Source organism: Azolla caroliniana, unplaced genomic scaffold, assembly GCF_043228905.1.
Source record: "Azolla caroliniana isolate FFs.n. ecotype wild unplaced genomic scaffold, voAzoCaro1.0.p SCAF_2, whole genome shotgun sequence".
Classification (NCBI taxonomy): domain Eukaryota; kingdom Viridiplantae; phylum Streptophyta; class Polypodiopsida; order Salviniales; family Salviniaceae; genus Azolla; species Azolla caroliniana.
Window position 1 is genome coordinate 1,198,705 of NW_028230437.1, and position 17,516 is coordinate 1,216,220.

Consider the following 17,516-nt stretch of genomic DNA (forward strand, 5'->3'; position numbering starts at 1 on the left):
GAGCGACAGAGCGACGTGTGATGACTGATGGGGGCCCTGCTCTTCCTGTTTCTTTTCCAATGGAAAATTGACTCAGTTTCCATTAATAATTTCCTTTCCTTCTGCTTCATCTCTCCGACTAATTAATTTATCTGCCTCTCAGCGACTGGTAAGCAAAGACGATGCATATCCCTCTCTTTTTATCACATTTTTCTTTCTTTCTCTTGCACTGTCTTTTACTTTACGCACTATATAATGTGGAAAACCTCACCAAATCCTAAGCAAATCCTATTTTTCTCGAAATAATTCTGCATTCTATTGGTTTGTGTGCGTTCATGGCAAGTAATAGCTTATCTGCGAGTAGCCATCTTAATTCATTGTGTTTCTCGTCTAATCTAGGCATTTCAAGAGGTAGAAATGACCCCTTGATTCAGCCCAAATGCTATCTTCGTGATGAATCTAAGGTATCCAAATCAAGGTATGTACATAACTCTCGGAAATTTGAATTGGGTTGTGATAGATCATTCAAAAGACGCATAAAATCTGCTAATCCCAACATTAGGGCCATGTCTGCACGCATTCCCGATGGCTCGGATCATCAGGATGTATCTCTCCCTCTGTCGGCTAAGTTCTCGGCCAAGTATGTTCCTTTTAGTCCGTACGATCCCACAAACCCAACAGATGAAGAGTACTCTCTAGATGAGGTTATATATAGAAGCAAAGAAGGCAAACTCTTGGATGTGAAATATGATATGGATGCATTGAAAAGATTCGATGGAGAATATTGGAGGAATCTTTTCGATTCTCGGGTTAGGGCATTGGGGTCTCCGTATGGCTCTGGTGTGTGGGGGAAGAAGGAGTGGATCTTGCCAGAGATAAGTGATGACGATATCGTTAGTGCGTTCGAAGGGAATACGTATCTCTTCCGGGCTGAGAGGTTCGGACACGAGATTGCGATGAATGATTTGTGGGTGAAACACTGTGGGATTAGCCACACTGGTAGTTTCAAAGACCTTGGAATGACAGTCTTGGTTAGTCAGGTGAATAGGTTGAGAAAGATGGATGAGAGGGAGAAGAGGGGAAAGCGTATAAAAGCCGTGGCATGTGCCTCTACGGGAGACACATCGGCTGCTCTCTCAGCTTATTGTGCCATAGCCAACATCCCGACCGTTGTCTTCTTGCCTGCTGACAAAGTCTCTGATGCACAACTTGTTCAGCCCATAGCTAATGGTGCCCTGGTATTGAGCTTAGATACTGATTTTGATGGATGCATGCGTCTCATCAAGGAAGTAACTGCCAAACTACCCATATATCTTGCAAATTCTCTTAATTGCTTACGCATTGAGGGTCAGAAAACTGCGGCCATCGAGATTTGCCAGCAGTTTCAATGGCAGGTTCCTGACTGGGTCATTGTCCCTAGCGGCAATCTCGGTAATGTCTATGCTTTCTACAAAGGGTTTTCCATGTGTAAAGAATTAGGTCTAACTGATAGAATCCCAAGATTAGTTTGTGCCCAAGCATCTAATGCGAATCCACTGTACCTGTACTACAAATCCGGGTGGAAAGATTATAAGCCAATCATGGCCAGAACGACATTTGCATCAGCCATTCAGATAGGCGATCCAGTATCGAGAGATCGTGCAGTTTATGCATTGAAGAATTCAGATGGTTTAGTAGAGGAAGCTAGTGAAGAAGAATTAATGGATGCTTCAGCTCTAGCCGATAGAAGTGGTATGTTTACTTGCCCTCAGACAGGGGTAGCATTGGCAGCCTTGATCAAACTACGAAAGAAGGGTGTTATTGGTCCGAATGATCGTACCGTTGTGGTAAGCACAGCCAACGGATTGAAATTTGCACAATCGAAAGACACGTATCATCGTTCGAAAAAGATTCCGATGAATGATCATGATCATTCGGGACAGATTTCTGACCTGAAACGCAAGTATGCAAACCCTCCTCTACAAGTCAAGGACGACCTCGAATCTGTGTTGGATATCCTTAGACAGAAATTGTCATTGACAGAAACATGAGCACCATCCCATTGAAAGTGTTTCTGTTGTGTTTTCAAAATAAGGGCTGCGACAGTTGCAGTAATTATGCATAGAATAAGACACAAATCAAAGAATGAAATGATATTTGTTGCATAGAATAAGACACAAATCGAAGATTGAAATGGTATTTGTTGCATAGAATAAGACACAAATCGAAGATTGAAATGGTATTTGTTTTGATCCTCTCCTCTTTGTTTTGGATGTAATCGCTGTAAGATTTTTTGTATTTTAAGCCTCAAAAACGTGATGAGAGCTCAGATTTCTCACTAGGTGTGAATGTATGGTGAACTAAGGTTCCACATAAAAATATGTTGTAAACAAAATTAATCCATTTCTTTATCAATATTGTGTTTAGGGTTTAGGGTTTTGATCCTCTCCTCTTTGTTTTGGATGTAATCGCTGTAAGATTTTTTGTATTTTAAGCCTCAAAAACATGGTGAGAGCTCAGATTTCTCACTAGGTGTGAATGTATGGTGAACTAAGGTTCCACATAAAAATATGTTGTAAACAAAATTAATCCATTTCTTTATCAATATTGTGTTTACATAAATATGCTATTCTTGTTCTCTCTAGAAAAGAGTGTGAAATCAAGAGATTAGCTATCCGATATTGTACTGGTTTAGACATTGTCTTGATACTATAGAAAATCGATCTTTTATCATGAGTTCCAATATTTCTTTTCTATGATTGAGACAATGATCAAATTTTGTCATTTATAAATGGTTTCGAGGATCATACTTTACTTGATCACACATAGATCAATTCATTTACCATTCAAGGTTATGTAGATAGAATATGCATGTATGAGAAATATTTTTATTGTATGTGTTATGAACATATACCAGAGCTCCAAACTCGGAATAGAGATGCGCAACCTCAACCAATAGGATAGATTAGTCTATTATAAATATTAATTTTGTAACTTTTATTTGATCATTCAGGATATATCTCTAATATTATGAAATGCCACCACCTCATATAGGCTAATGCATGATCACCAAGTGTCATGCTCGCATGATGCCAAGTGGCAAGCATGCATGTGTCCAAACTATGTTATATATGTATGTGGTCGAGTATTGATGTCTTCGGCATATTTATCAAACCCTTGTTCTTATTATTAATACATCGTCAATCTCTTCTTATTTTCCTCTTCCCGTTCTCTTCTTCACTTTAATCTTGTCCTTGGCCACAACTATGGCAATTTGAAACAGAATACCACCTTTTTTTCCAAGGAACTTCTCATCCTACCTTTTCATTAACAATAACAACACCTTTTTTTCCAAGGAACTTCTCATCCTACCTTTTCATTAACAATAACAACAGGAAGTGAACAAGAATATATGCACGTTTTAGGTGATCTCGAATGCTTAACAACCAACTTCATGGGCTTGGAGCAAGAGAGTCAATGGCTTCTCATGGATTTACAACATGAGGAATTAATTTAGAGGGCTCACCAACTTGAAGTGACACTAGTAACATTGTGACAACAAGTTTCGCAAGCACCAAATTTGCCAGAAAAACCTACAATAAGATTCCCATCGAAGTTTTATGATTGAAGGGGCACATGAAGTGGGCAGTCTCCCAATGTCTCTATTGTGTGTCTAGCGAGCATGGAACGTAACAACGTGTCTTGTTCCAATGTTTGTCCAATCTTGGCCATGACAAGTATCTTCAATATTATCCTCATCTTCCTCTTCTTCCTCTAATATTGTGATAGGTACTTATAGGCCACACTATCTCAATTAACCTAGAGTTGCCCAATTATAAAATATAAAACTCTAAGAAAATATATATTTTTACTTGGGTCAACCCTCTCATTGATGTGTTGTTTGGGCATTTGCGTTCACTCCATTTTGGTACTAGTGCTAACGAACTTGGATTCATGATTAGGTGATCATGCTTGGATATAAAGAACACCAACATCTAAGAAATCTTGCATCTTCTCGAGCATTTGAACGTGATCCATCCATCCTTAGTTCATGTGTAGCAACCCTGAGATTGATGGTGATATACGACGAGGAGGTGGAGGTGGAGATGGTGTTGGTGCAATTGAATTTGAATTTGTACTGAACATAAGATCAAATGTGAATTAGAACCAATCTAACATAGGTGTTTACTTTTATAACAAGAGGATTACAAAATCAAGAAAAGGTACCATGAGGCCATCATCTATGGGTGAAAGCATGAGAATGGGAACAATTAGGCGTGTTCACACAGGCTCATTTTCGTAACGAAATGCATTAAAATGTGCAATACCCAAACCAAAAGGTTTATCTACTTGAATTTTTATCATGTTACTTGTTTTACTTTCTTCTATATTATATGTTGCATCCTTTGTATCACTAATTCAATGAGTTTGTGTCCTAAAAATAGGAAGCTATCATGGTTCGTGTATGCATGGGCCATGCTTCCCACTTGGGAAGAGGTGGCATAAAAGGGTTTGAGGCCCATTTATTTTTTATTTGTGATTCAAGATTACATTCAACCCTCGAGAGGACCAACCAACACATGATTATGTAGAAGATGCGAGTGCCTCTATCGAATCCACCCCTTGTAGATTTGAGGTCGTGCTAGCCATCAGTTCGTTAAGACGTTGACACACCTTTCATAATTCTTAAGAAACAAAAACAAGATAGGTCGAGAAATTATCGCCCACTAAAATGAGATTGAATTTCACCTCAAAATACAAACCTTTCACCACGCTCATATTTTGTGTCAATTTGGTGCCATCGTTATGTCAAGACCTATTACATGGAGCAAAGAGAAATTAAGAACTCATGTAAAGAAATAATGTAATAAATAATGCACCTACCTCAAATTTATGGATATAGAATCATGGCCATGCAAAACGGCACGTTCGAAAGTACAAGGCCCCTTGAGATACCTACACATGTGCCTATAGGAGTTCTTGGTGATGATGATGGTTTTGGTGCTAGTGGTTGTACTTGACTCGTCATCCACGTTGGTGTTGGTAGCAACATTCGAGAAATGTTGATTTGTAAGTGGCTTGACACATCTCCAAAGACCATCGTACTCTTAACGTTCGTAGCAGGACCATGTGTGTCATGCCTTTGTATACCCCAACACCATCATGAAATTTTGTGCAAAGAATAATAGTGTTGGGATGCTTTATGGTAATTCCTCAAACATAGACTCCATATCTACCTAAATATATAGGATCCATATGTGTATGCATATTAATTTGTGAATGTGAATGTGATTGTTAAAATGGAACCGAATCGATACATGGCCAACGGGATATATATATATGCCTCCCACTTTTCTTGGGCCCAATGGTTCCATATTAGCTCAACGTAAACTTATTTACATGTTCGGTCGTGGCCTCAAACAGGACCGCAAGCAAAAAAAACAAGAGAAAGGGTGTTTGTCACACGTTCCTCGCCTCTAATGATTCAACATGAACATGCAAAGTGTACATGTGTGTAGGAGTGCAAGGGCCAGAGGGGCCAGGGCCAGCCGAAAGGGATATACTTTTTTACTTTTTAGTAGGGACAGGCCAAGCCAAACCAGAGAGAAAGATATAATGTATTAATGGTCTTTTAAGAGGCCCCCCCCCTATAAGATCAAACAAGATGAAGAGAGAGTGGCAAGAAGTGGGGGAGGCTATATTTGAGATTTTGTAGGAAGTGTGAAATGGGGATGATGGGGCTAATATTGTAATTTCATCAAACATAGTGGAAAACAAATAACACGTTGAGCGACAGAAAGGAGTGGTCCATGGGTCCCTCTGTTTCTTTACTCTCTTCTTTTTTGGCCATGGAAAAGGACTGATCAATTCTGGAGAAAAAAACTTTTCCTTTTTGCTTCCTTTTTCTTCTTCTCTATCTCAGTTAAATTCTCTCTCAACGAACAGTATGACAAGGTATATCTCTCCCCCTTTTCCCATTTCTCTTTTGTTGCACATGTTTCTTTTCTTTTTACGCTGAGTGCATATATCATCTGGAAAAGCTCAACCAAATCCTGAGCAAATCTTATTTTATGAACTCTTCTGGATTGTATTATTTGTGGGTTCATGGCAATCAATAGCTTCTCTGTGAATAACCATCTTAATTCATTGACTTTCTTGTCTATTCCAGGCATTTCCAGCAGTAGAAATGATCCCTTGATTCAGCCCAAATGCTATCTTTGTCATCAATCTACGGCTTGCACTTCAAGGTATGTATATAACACATGGAAATTTGGATTGGGTTGTGAGGCATCATTGGAAAGAAACATAATTAGCTCGAATATCAACATTAGATATCATTCTAAACGTGATTTCTATGAGACTTCGAGAGCTTTGAATTCAACTTCTTTGCAAAAGATATGGGAATTCGGTTTGGGTTGTGATAGATCATTGGAAAGAAGCGTAGTTTCCACTAATCCCAACATTAGGGCCATGTCTACACGCATTTCCGATGTGTCGAGTCATCAGGATACATCTCTTTCTCTGGCAGCTAATTTCTCAGCCAAGTATGTTCCTTTTGGTCCGTACGACACGACAAACGCAACAGATGAAGAGTACTCTTTAGATGAGGTTATATATAGAAGCAAAGAAGGCAAGCTTTTGGATGTGAAGCATGATATGGATGCATTGAAAAGATTTGATGGAAAATATTGGAGGAATCTCTTCGATTCTCGGGTTGGGAGAACCACATGGCCATATGGCTCTGGTGTGTGGGGGAAGAAGGAGTGGGTCTTGCCAGGGATTGACAATGACGATATCATTAGTGCTTTCGAAGGGAATACGAATCTCTTCTGGGCTGAGAGGTTCGGAAAAGAGGTGGTTGATATGAACAATTTGTGGGTGAAACATTGTGGGATTAGCCACACTGGTAGTTTCAAAGACCTAGGGATGTCAGTCTTGGTTAGTCAGGTGAATAGATTGAGAAAGATGGGAAGGCCTATTGTAGCCGTAGGGTGTGCTTCTACAGGAGACACATCTGCTGCTCTCTCAGCTTATTGTGCCATAGCCAACATCCCAGCCATTGTCTTCTTGCCTGCCGATAAAATCTCTATTGCACAACTTGTTCAGCCCATAGCTAATGGTGCCCTGGTATTGAGCTTAGATACCGATTTTGATGGATGCATGCGTCTCATCAAGGAAGTAACTGCCAAACTACCCATATATCTTGCTAATTCACTTAATTGCTTACGCATTGAGGGTCAGAAAACTGCAGCCATCGAGATTTGCCAACAGTTTGAATGGGAGGTTCCCGACTGGGTCATTGTCCCTAGCGGCAATCTCGGTAATGTCTATGCTTTCTACAAAGGGTTTTCTATGTGTAAAGAATTAGGTCTAACTGATAGAATCCCAAGATTAGTTTGTGCCCAAGCGTCTAATGCAAATCCATTGTACCTGTACTACAAATCTGGCTGGAAAGAGTATAAGCCAGTGATAGCCAGTACGACATTCGCATCAGCCATTCAGATAGGTGATCCAGTATCGATAGATCGTGCAGTTTATGCATTGAGGAATTCAGATGGGATAGTAGAGGAAGCTAGTGAAGAAGAACTAATGGATGCTTGTGCTCTAGCCGATAAAAGTGGTATGTTTACTTGCCCTCACACAGGGGTAGCATTGTCGGCCTTGATCAAACTAAGAGAGAAGGGTATTATTGGTCCAAATGATCGAACAGTTGTGGTAAGCACTGCCCATGGATTGAAGTTTGCACAATCGAAGGTCGATTATCATTCGAAAAAGATTTCGGATCTGGAATGCCAGTATGCAAATCCGCCTTTACAAGTCAAGGCTGACTTCGGAAGTGTCATGGATATCCTTCGAAAGAATTTATCATTGACATAAACATGAGCACCAACACATAAAAATTGTTAAGTGTTGGAAAGCTGTTTCCTTTTTTGACTTTGTGATTATGTTGTGCTATATAAAAAAACCGTTGTGATAGGCAACATTGGCAAAATTCTATATAGAATAGGACACAAATCAAACAGTGAAAATTATGATCTTTGCCTTGATTCTCTCCTCATTGTGTTGGATGTAATGACTGAGATTTTTTGTATTGTAAGCCTGAAAACATATGAAAACTTGAGTTCTCACTCTGCGAGAATGCATGCAATGCTATGACACAGAACTAGATTCCACATGTATAGGTTGTAAACAAAATTTATCGTTTTCTATATCAATATTGTGGATCAATATGTTTTTTCAAGAAAAGAATGTAGAATATAGTACACAAACAGAAGAATGGAATGATCTTTGCTTCAATCCTCTTCTCATTGTGTTGTAATGTAATGACTGAGATTTTTGGTATTTTAAGTCTCAAAACATATGAAAACTCGAGTTTTGGCTTGGTGCAAATGTATGTTATGCTACGAACTAATTATCATGCAACGTATTCTGAAAAGAATAGTGTCAAATTTCAATCAATAATGATGTTTATCCAAGTGTTCAGTTTAGGGTGTAGGGTTAATTAATGCTTGTTATCAACTTCATTGGAGAGTCTCCTGACATCATGTTTGCATTGGATTGAAAGTGTTCAAGAAAATGGTAGTTTAAGTGTAGCTTGTAGCTATATTTTGCTTCGGTATTGATGAGTGTAAGAGGAGAATGCATGAAAAAAGGAATTTAATTACATCATGATTATTCAAGGTAGTCTTCATTTGATGCTATAGAAGGGAGGCACTATGAAAAACCTTTTGACTTTCCTTAAAGTACCATCTTCATCACCAAAGTCCGTTTAAGTGTCTTTGGCAACATTAACTATAAATCCATCAAAGATAGGCAATTTCTTGTTTGGTTAGCAAACATTTCATTTATTTTTATATGAACTAATTCCCCATATTGATGCTCCGTTAACATAATTGGTATGGGTTGATGCTAATTTAAGTTCAACTCTACCATGGTTATACTTTATTATCCAACAACTAGACTCAATATTATCAATTTTTATGTTGGGAAATGAAGAGCTTGAATTTGGCACTTAATCATCAAACAAGGAGATTGACATGGTGAAGATAAAAGAAGTAGGATATGGATGGTGTCTCATGCATCTATAAGAGGTCATAGTGAAGGGAAACTTGATGGAGTTATGTGTTTTGGAAGTTCTTGAAGTCTAGATCAGTATAGAGTTGCACAAGAAATTATAGTTGATGTTGAGACATGAAATACTTGGTTGATTTTTGAAGAAGAATTAAACCACCAATCTGTGATGACATGAAGACCTGGAAAATGATGTAATGTTGACCCCCATGTTACTTTTAACTATGAGTGCACTTGGTTTAGCATTTACATCCATTCAAGAGACATGCAAGGCAAGTTAAGACAACATATTATTCATTATTGATGTGGACTACGGGATCAAACCAAGGTCCAGGACCTTCAAAACAATTGGTGCAGAACTTGATAGATGAGTCATCGTTTGGAAATAGTTTCACAAGGACAAATAACATCCTAAACTAAAATGTGGCATTGGCTTGGTAAAGAGCATACAATAACTTGTAATATGGTGCATCATGATCCTCTTGATGAAATTTGGTTTGATTGTCATGGTGTTTCAAGGACCCAAATGCTATGGTGGTAGAGGAACCTCAACACTGAGCTATTGGAGTCAAATTCAATGCATTTGGTAAAATCCAAAAATGATGGGAAGAAATTACGTAGGATGATATGCTTTATCGTAATGCAAAGTTGCAACCAAGCTAACTAAAGCCATAATATGTTGAAAAGAACAAAAGTAGAAAGGTAAAGTTTTGAAACAATCAAGAATCAATATGTAGATATAGGAAAATCATAAAATGGAACATCTGATTGTGTATAGTTGGCAACTAAAGTAAAGCTATAGATTGTTCTCAACCAAGTATGAAAAATGTGAACTTAAAAATGTATGATTTAAAAAAAATGTGAACTTGAAAATGTATTCCATTTTAAAGGAAATGTCACTCATGACTACATGGATGGGTGGCTTACACCGTAGTATCAAAGTCATGAAATTGAGGGAATCTGAGTTCGCTCTTGGCCATGGATGGGGTCATTGGTTTACAATGTAGCACCAAAATCATGAAATTGAGAGAACCTGAGTTTGATCGTGGCCATGGGATAGACCTCATCTCATATGTCATGAATTTGTCTGTCGTGGCTCTTAAAAAGATATCTATCCATCTCTATATGTGTGTTTCTATCTACCCTTTAATGAACCATTGAAACACGAGGTGTGACATGTGAGATGCTTTCTAGGAGGAACAAGATATGGCAAGGGAGTATCATCAATATTTTTGTAAATATTCCCTCATATATTTTTGGAGAGTCTCAAGAAAACCCTTGCATCCCAAGCTTTTTTGTAACCAATCATTTGGCATTGTTCGAGAATCTACCCCCATCCCCATGTGAGCCTAAAGCTTTGAAAATGAAACGTCAAGAAAGTCTCTTTGCAAATGTCCTTAAGATGTGTCAAGGCGATACAATTGATAAATACATTTAATAAATTTGGTCCTTCCTTTTCTAGAGCTAGTTGGTTGTCATTATGACAATGTCATGGCCCATGACTCTTTTCCAACCTCTCATGCCTGATCTAGGTGAACAATTAAATGCTTAAAACTAAGTCATAAGTCTCATTCATTGCCAAGTCATAAGTTCTTGAAGCCTTGGAAAAGAGACTCGTTCTCTAGTCTTAAAGAAACCGTCGTGAATTATAATGTACAATATCCATGGTTAGATAACATATATAAGCGTGAATGTCAATCATTAGTTAGCAAATCAAAATCAAACGTTTTTTCAAGACCGAAGAAATTTTCAAGTTTCGGATAATGAGAAGAAGATCAACAAAAATACATAGATATTATTTATACACCTATCTCTAGCATGAGTTTCCTTCCACTTGGATTTGGAGGGGTAGTGAAATAACATGAATGTGAGTCACCAATACTTGCCCCCTCGAATGGATAGTTCTAAATCTATCTCCAATAACTTTCTTAGATTTGGATTGAGGCCCATAGCCGAACTATATGATGTGAACCAATCAATCGATACTTCCGCGTACGCTTGGATTGAGAGGTTAGTAATCGAGTTATGTGAAGGGGGGAGTTCACTCAATTCGCATTTTGGGTCTCTTACCTATAACAAATGACAATCCTTATGTATGGAGGCATGTAAAGTGAAGTCCGCCAAATCCATGCTTGGTCTCTCCAATAAGTAACTTTTGACCAACCCAGATCAATATTAGTAGGTAGGTAGGGGTAAAGGGCGTGACACTTGCACAACTGGATGCAATTGTGTGCTTTTGGCAATGGGATCAAAATGTGTGCATAGCATACTGTCCGAATGGAAGGCCATGGTCGATGGGATTGACTTGACTTGACCGATCAAGGAAGGAAGAAATCGAGCTAGGGTTTATTGGATTGACTTGACTTGACTTGGTCTTGACCACGAGAGGAAGGAAGAAACCGAGCCGGCAAAGGGAAGAGGAAGAACCAAGGGCAGGGGTATTCTCGTAATTAAATAAAACCACTGAATTTAACCAAATGAAGCAAGAGAATAGGGGTATTTCTTGTAATTAAATAAACAGCTGAATTAAAACAAGTAAGCAAAATAATAATTCTACTACTATTATTATTATTATTATTATTATTATTATTATTCGTTTTTTGAACTGAATTCGCCCCCTGACGAACAACCATAACCTGACGAAACCCTAATTTCCTGGCGGAACCCTAATTCTCGCTGTAGTTCTTCGCAGGCGAGGGAGACATCTGTATCACGTTCTCGCCGTATCTTCTTCTTGCTCTACCTCTGCTACGTTCTTTTGATCCTTTCTTTTTTCATGGTTTCTTCTTCTTCTTCTGCTGTTCCGTTTTGATCGCGTCCTCATCGAACCGTTTTCTGACTCCCATCCTTGTATTCCTTTTATTGTTTGTGTTTCGGAAGAGATTTTCCAAAAGGTTCAAACAAAATACAGAGAAAGAGTAGCTCAGAGAAACAAGAATCTGACAGAATTTTCATCCCTCATCAATCATGCTGAAGCATGAATCTCTCGATAAAATGCAAGCTCGCCAAAGCTTCAGTAATTTCTGGCATACAGATCTTGTTGGTACCATGACTGCAGATATTCCATGTAAGCAAACAGAAAACGATTTTCTTATCTTGCCCCTCCCTCTCCCTCTCTGTTACTTTCCATCACTTCTTTTTGGTTTTTTCTTTCCGTTCATTCAGTCAGTTTTGTTTGATTGTCTTTATAAAAAATGAGTTGTTTCTCTTTCATCGTCTGTTTTCTCATGTTCTTTTCATCTGTTTTTTTCTTTTATTTTATGTGAACAGATTTCTGCTTCTCTTTGTGGTGGTAAGTCCTTCTTTCTCTCCTTTCCATAACTTTCTCATTTCGAATCTTTTCCCCTATTCACCTCAATATAATGGTGTTTCCAAAACATTGTGCAACCTGTTTTTTACTATTTGAAATAGTTTTAAGATTTTGTTATGTGAGTAAATGATCCTCGTATTAGATCTCTGTCATGTTGAATGCAGAAGATATGGTTTTAACAAGGGTTTTCCTGCATGTTATTGTATGAATAGATTTCTGCTTCCTTTGCAATAGTAAGTCCTTAATTTCTTTGCTCATTGTGTGATAGTCGCAAATATGGTTTTGGAGCTGAGTATAATGTTATTTGTGTAGTTGAAAAAACACCTTTAAAAGTTTTCAAATTGAAGAATGTTTACATAATTTGAAAATGGAAGAGTAAAGCGTATTTTGCACACCTGCATTTTTTTCAAAAATCATTAGGTTTGTATAATTTTCTCTTGCTTTGAAATTGTTGAGTTTTCATTTGCATTAATCAAAATCACCTTTAAAACTTGATATTGGTTGACCTCCTAAATTTTAATGTAAATTGCACTTGCATTATTTGAAGATCACCTTTGACTTTTGAAATTTAATTGTCTATAACAGTTTCCCGTTGCATTATTTAAATATCATCTTTTATGTTTTGAATTTGAAGGTGTTCCCCAATATCTCTGAGCTTAATTAGTTGGAATTTGAATAGATTAATATAGGATACACCTGCATTTTTGGAAAATGCTGTAGAGTAATTTTCAGGTGTGTATAGGTCAAACTATGAGATCTTTATAATGAAAACATTCCAGATGCTGAGAAATATTACCAGATGTAGTATAATTTGAGTTTTTATATTTGAGAATCACCTTGAAATTTAGACATGTAATATGTTTGGTTAAACGTTGTTAATAAATTTGATGGAGGTGAAATTCTCTCAATGAACTCTTTTCATTCACTTACTTCGATTTGGATATCTTGCAGAGAGAACTCCAGTTTTGGTAGTTATTAAAATATTTCCTAACTTTTTATCAATAATACCCTATTATTGAATGTTTTATGTCCGTACAGTGCACCATGTGCTTCATATCTTCTGCGCAAGAGAGCATTATATGATGACATGTCAAGGTAATTCTTTGCTTTCTAAAACGTTTGCTTTTTGTATGTAAAGATCTTGATGCAAATTTCAAATGCATATATGCATTGCAGATATGTTTGTTGTGCTGGATACATGCCTTGTAGTGGCAGCTGTGGTGAAAGGGACTGCCCAGAACTTTGCCTATGTACTGAGGTATGATTGATGCTTGAATTTGAAACCTATTTTGGGTTTCATATGAAGTATAATTTGGTACATTAGCAATTACTTAACGTTTAGAAAACAATCAGCAGTATTATTATAGAGAAAAATTAGCAATAAGCTATAGGTATTTGATAAGAGCAATAAACAACGTATGACCATCTATTAAAATTGGAGAATGAAAGTTTCCTTGTTTAAGTTTTCTTTTTCAAATTTCCCAAAGCACTAGATTCCTTCGCTAAGTGGATATGCTAAGATAACATATGCTGCCTTTTGAAGCCCCTCCATTTAAAAAAGTTGAAGCTTAGCGAAGAGTGGAACACCTTACATTGTAACACATCAAATATTCTTTATGTGCTCTTAATAAGAGTAAACTATACTAAGAAACAATGTATGTCAGCTCCTTTGTGAGGCTTTTGGATGTGGTCAAGGCCATTTGGATGCATTAGAATGTGACTTAATCCTTTTCTTAACATTACTTGGCACTGCTCTATATAACAGGTATGGTGCTGTTTCGCAAACTCTGTCCAATCAACACGATTCTTGTTACAAGATGAATTCAATATACAATCAACGAAATGTGACAATTGCATAATTGTGAGTAATAACCCATTAATATTTTTCTTCACGTTTGAATGTTCATTTGATATGGTTTTCTTCTAAAATCAGTTGTTCTGCCATGCAGGGATTCATGTTTTGCTTGCAGCAAGTTGCATGTATCTTCTCTCTGGTAGCTGCAATTGTTGGGACTCCTGAACTAGAAGATGCCTCACAGATGCTCAGTTGTCTTTCAAATGTAGTATACTGCAGGTATGACTTATCTGCAATCAAAATCAATGATTTTGTTGTAAGTATTTATGTCTATTGTCAAGGAAAAATGTTGACATTCATATGATGAGTTTGCAAGATTGGTAAGTGCTTAATGCAATTATTTCATGAGCGATCTCAAAACATGCTATCTATATTTTCCCACTCACTCATAAATGACCAGCATGCAAGTAAGGGAATGTATGCATAACAAATAAAACAATGCAGAGGAATATCAAATTTATGATATAAGAATGATGAAATGATGAACACCTGATATAAGTAAACTTGCTTGTGCTGAAATAAACTGCCTTTACATATAGGCTATGACAAACAGAAACTTTAATTTAGGCTATAATTGATTTTACATGTAGGCTATAACAAACACAAACTTTAGTGAGCACATTCTACCCTGTGTTCCAAAGTTAAAAAGCAGAGATTTGTAAGTGGCTGCTATACAGACAAATTATGAGCTGGCGTTTTCCACCATAAAGGACAACCAATACAAAGTTCACAACAAAAATTTGATCAGTGACTACTTTAATGCCCCACATAACACACACCTATTTCGCATACAGGTATCTGTACACATGCCCTGTTAAAAGGTGATCATTGCAAGGCCAAGTCTAATTATATATCTTGCCATATGTATGAGGTAGAAGAAAACACCTAACATGGTGGGCAGATGTGTCATGTGATGTATTTCTTGTAAAAGTGAGAGCGAATATGTAACAAATAATATTATCACTAATCGTTTTTCTTTTGTGTTTGGTTTGCAGTGTATGTGCATGCATGCAGGTACATATATTCTTCTATCGTGCCAAATTCTCTCTTAATTTCCACTTGGAAATGTGAAACTAATGATTTTGGAACTATGCACAGACCCAGCACAAAGTTGAGATGGATAAGCGGGATGGGAAATTTGGCCCGATGCAACCACCACGAGTTCAACAAATGTCTCGGATAGACCAAGCAGTGCCACCAGCGGTTGGTGGATATCCTCCACAGCTGCCTCCTCCAGTATATGGTCATCCGCCTTCTGTATATGGCCAACCATATCCTCCACCTAATCCTGCACATTATAGCCAACCGCATCCACCACAATATCAGTATCCTCCCCCACCTCAGGTTTATAATCAACCTTACGGACAAGATTATGCTCCTATAGCTTATCCACCCCAACCACCACCACAGGTTTACAATCCAGGTTACCCTAGATAAAAGGAGCTCATTCGCTCTACTGAAGTGTGCTAACATTAAGATTCGATTATATATTTCTTATGTTTTCATGTGATGGGTTGTTATATCATTTCTTTCCAATGCTGTTTTATTGTTAGAGCTTAGCATTACGGACAAGAGTATCTCCTATAGCTTATCCACCCCAACCACCACCGCAGGTTTATAATCCAGGTTACCCTAGATAAAAGGAGCTCATTCGCTCTACTGAAGTGTGCTAACATTAAGCTTCGATTATATATTTCTTATATTTTCGTGTGATGGGTTATATCATTTTTTTGCAATGCTGTTTTATTCTTAGCATTATAGTATGATGATCATTCAGGTACACTGCTTCTTGTGCTTATTGCAATGCTTTATTATTATTATCGGTATTATTGTGAAACCATTCTGCTAGGGTGTCTTTTGTTTCTGGTTTGGAATATATATATATAGGGTGTCTTTTGTTTCAGGCTTTGTTTGTTTAGGTTATGTTTATTTCTGTTTTGGTTTATCCACCTCATCGACAAGGTTGGAATCATCATTACCGAAGACAATGACATTTTTCTCTACAAAAGTTCTAACCTATAGCTTGCTCGATATTATGTGTTTGTTCCATCTGTTTAATGCGTTTTTACTTTATCTTTGCATTTACATATTTTATGATTGTTGTGCAGTTGTTTGGATGGATGATAATCTTTAAAGAAAAAGAATTCACATTGCATGATTCCTATGCATGTCACAAAACCAAATGATAAATTAAAGATCACATTTATAATGTGTATTGATTGCATGAATTTGAGAAAGTCAAAAGGTTTGCTTGCCTATTTGCAAAACCAATGTATATGGTTAGTTCAACTTGGAGGTTTCTGGTCACCTAAAATATAGGATTAAACACATGTTTATGGAATTTTACCTTATATATAAACATCATTGCAATGGCCTTGCAATGTATCAAACATTATTCCCTGGCATTAGCTATAATAACATTGTTTAGAAAAGAATGTTAATGTGCATGAATGCTATATTTTTTGGCACCTTAAGTTTGTCTTGAAATTAATGCTTAGAATACTTCAAAGAGAACCTGTTGACACAGGTTTAGACTTTAGTTTATTGGGACTTGGTTTTGCCTCCATGGTTCTTTGTTAACATTCTAGCCTGTTGCTACCCATACGACCAATGCCATTATAAATACATTGTACAGAAAAGAAAGTTGATGTGCACAAATACCATGTTTTTGCTTCAAAGAGAAGTTGTTGGCTCAGGTTTACACTTTAGTCTTTAGCTTATTGGGGCTTGGTTTCATCTCCATTGCACATTGTTAACAGTCTTCTGTTCAAATGACCAATGATATTCACACATCAAACCAAGTTAATTAAGTTTGAAGAATTTCTAGAGACCTTTGTACATTATTTTACTGCTAGACTTGACCATAAGCCTCTCATGGCACATTCATGAGATAGGAAATGTAATTTCTTGAGACCGTGTACAAAGGTTAGACATTATTTTGTTGATCATGTTGATCATAGGCCTCTAATAGCACGTTCATGAGATAAGAAATGTAATTCAATACCTCATGTTTTTTCTTAACAATCACAACCTTTTTTCTAGAGTGAAATCTATTTACTTAGAACATAGAAGAGCTACAATAATATAAAGTCATGCCAAAACAAATACAATCCTTCATAAAGTAACAAACTTCAAAATAAATTCACATGTTTTCCATGTGTAAATGTTGTTGCTACGTTGCAAGCATATGCAAAGTTCTTGAGATAGTAAAGATGGAGAGAGGTAAAGGGTCACAAATAACAATCAACAACCGAGGCTTAACGGTTCCGTTCAGTTTCAACAGTTAAAAACCATGGTTTAAACAGTTTTAACGGGGTTTTT

At 37.1% G+C, this 17,516-nt stretch overlaps 3 protein-coding genes across 4 annotated transcripts; all 3 read left to right on the forward strand.

Annotated features, from left to right (window-relative positions):
• The first annotated feature begins 252 nt into the window (after positions 1 to 252).
• On the forward strand, positions 253 to 2,213 carry LOC147866988 (threonine synthase 2, chloroplastic-like). Its single transcript, XM_087339789.1, has one exon. It carries the CDS (start codon positions 315 to 317, stop codon positions 2,007 to 2,009), a length of 1,695 nt encoding a protein of 564 aa, XP_087195915.1. The 5' UTR covers positions 253 to 314; the 3' UTR covers positions 2,010 to 2,213.
• Positions 2,214 to 5,856: 3,643 nt separating this feature from the next.
• LOC147866989 (threonine synthase, chloroplastic-like) lies at positions 5,857 to 8,174 on the forward strand. The gene is made up of 2 exons (XM_087339790.1): positions 5,857 to 5,913; positions 6,128 to 8,174. Exon 2 carries the CDS (start codon positions 6,430 to 6,432, stop codon positions 7,834 to 7,836), a length of 1,407 nt encoding a protein of 468 aa, XP_087195916.1. The 5' UTR covers positions 5,857 to 5,913; positions 6,128 to 6,429; the 3' UTR covers positions 7,837 to 8,174.
• A 3,503-nt stretch (positions 8,175 to 11,677) lies between these two features.
• Positions 11,678 to 15,905, forward strand: LOC147866990 (uncharacterized). 2 transcript variants are annotated; one of them, XM_087339792.1, is made up of 8 exons: positions 11,678 to 12,097; positions 12,301 to 12,322; positions 13,379 to 13,435; positions 13,517 to 13,598; positions 14,106 to 14,201; positions 14,290 to 14,414; positions 15,191 to 15,209; positions 15,294 to 15,905. In XM_087339792.1, the coding sequence occupies exons 1-8, from the start codon at positions 11,998 to 12,000 to the stop codon at positions 15,630 to 15,632; spliced, it is 840 nt and encodes a 279-aa protein (XP_087195918.1). In that variant the 5' UTR covers positions 11,678 to 11,997; the 3' UTR covers positions 15,633 to 15,905. The 2 variants fall into 2 exon arrangements, with proteins under 2 accessions (XP_087195918.1, XP_087195919.1); XM_087339793.1 differs by lacking the exon at positions 12,301 to 12,322 and having other exon boundaries at positions 12,074 to 12,097.
• Positions 15,906 to 17,516: the final 1,611 nt, after the last annotated feature.

Bases quoted from the DNA above. Each gene is read 5' to 3' on its own strand.
- LOC147866988 (XM_087339789.1), top strand. From the start codon at position 315: ATGGCAAGTAATAGCTTATCTGCGAGTAGCCATCTTAATTCATTGTGT.
- LOC147866989 (XM_087339790.1), top strand. From the start codon at position 6,430: ATGTCTACACGCATTTCCGATGTGTCGAGTCATCAGGATACATCTCTT.
- LOC147866990 (XM_087339792.1), top strand. From the start codon at position 11,998: ATGCTGAAGCATGAATCTCTCGATAAAATGCAAGCTCGCCAAAGCTTC. The intron at 12,323-13,378 runs GTAAGTCCTTCT...ATGTCCGTACAG, and splicing joins TTCTGCTTCTCTTTGTGGTG to TGCACCATGTGCTTCATATC. The intron at 13,599-14,105 runs GTATGATTGATG...TCTATATAACAG, and splicing joins AACTTTGCCTATGTACTGAG to GTATGGTGCTGTTTCGCAAA.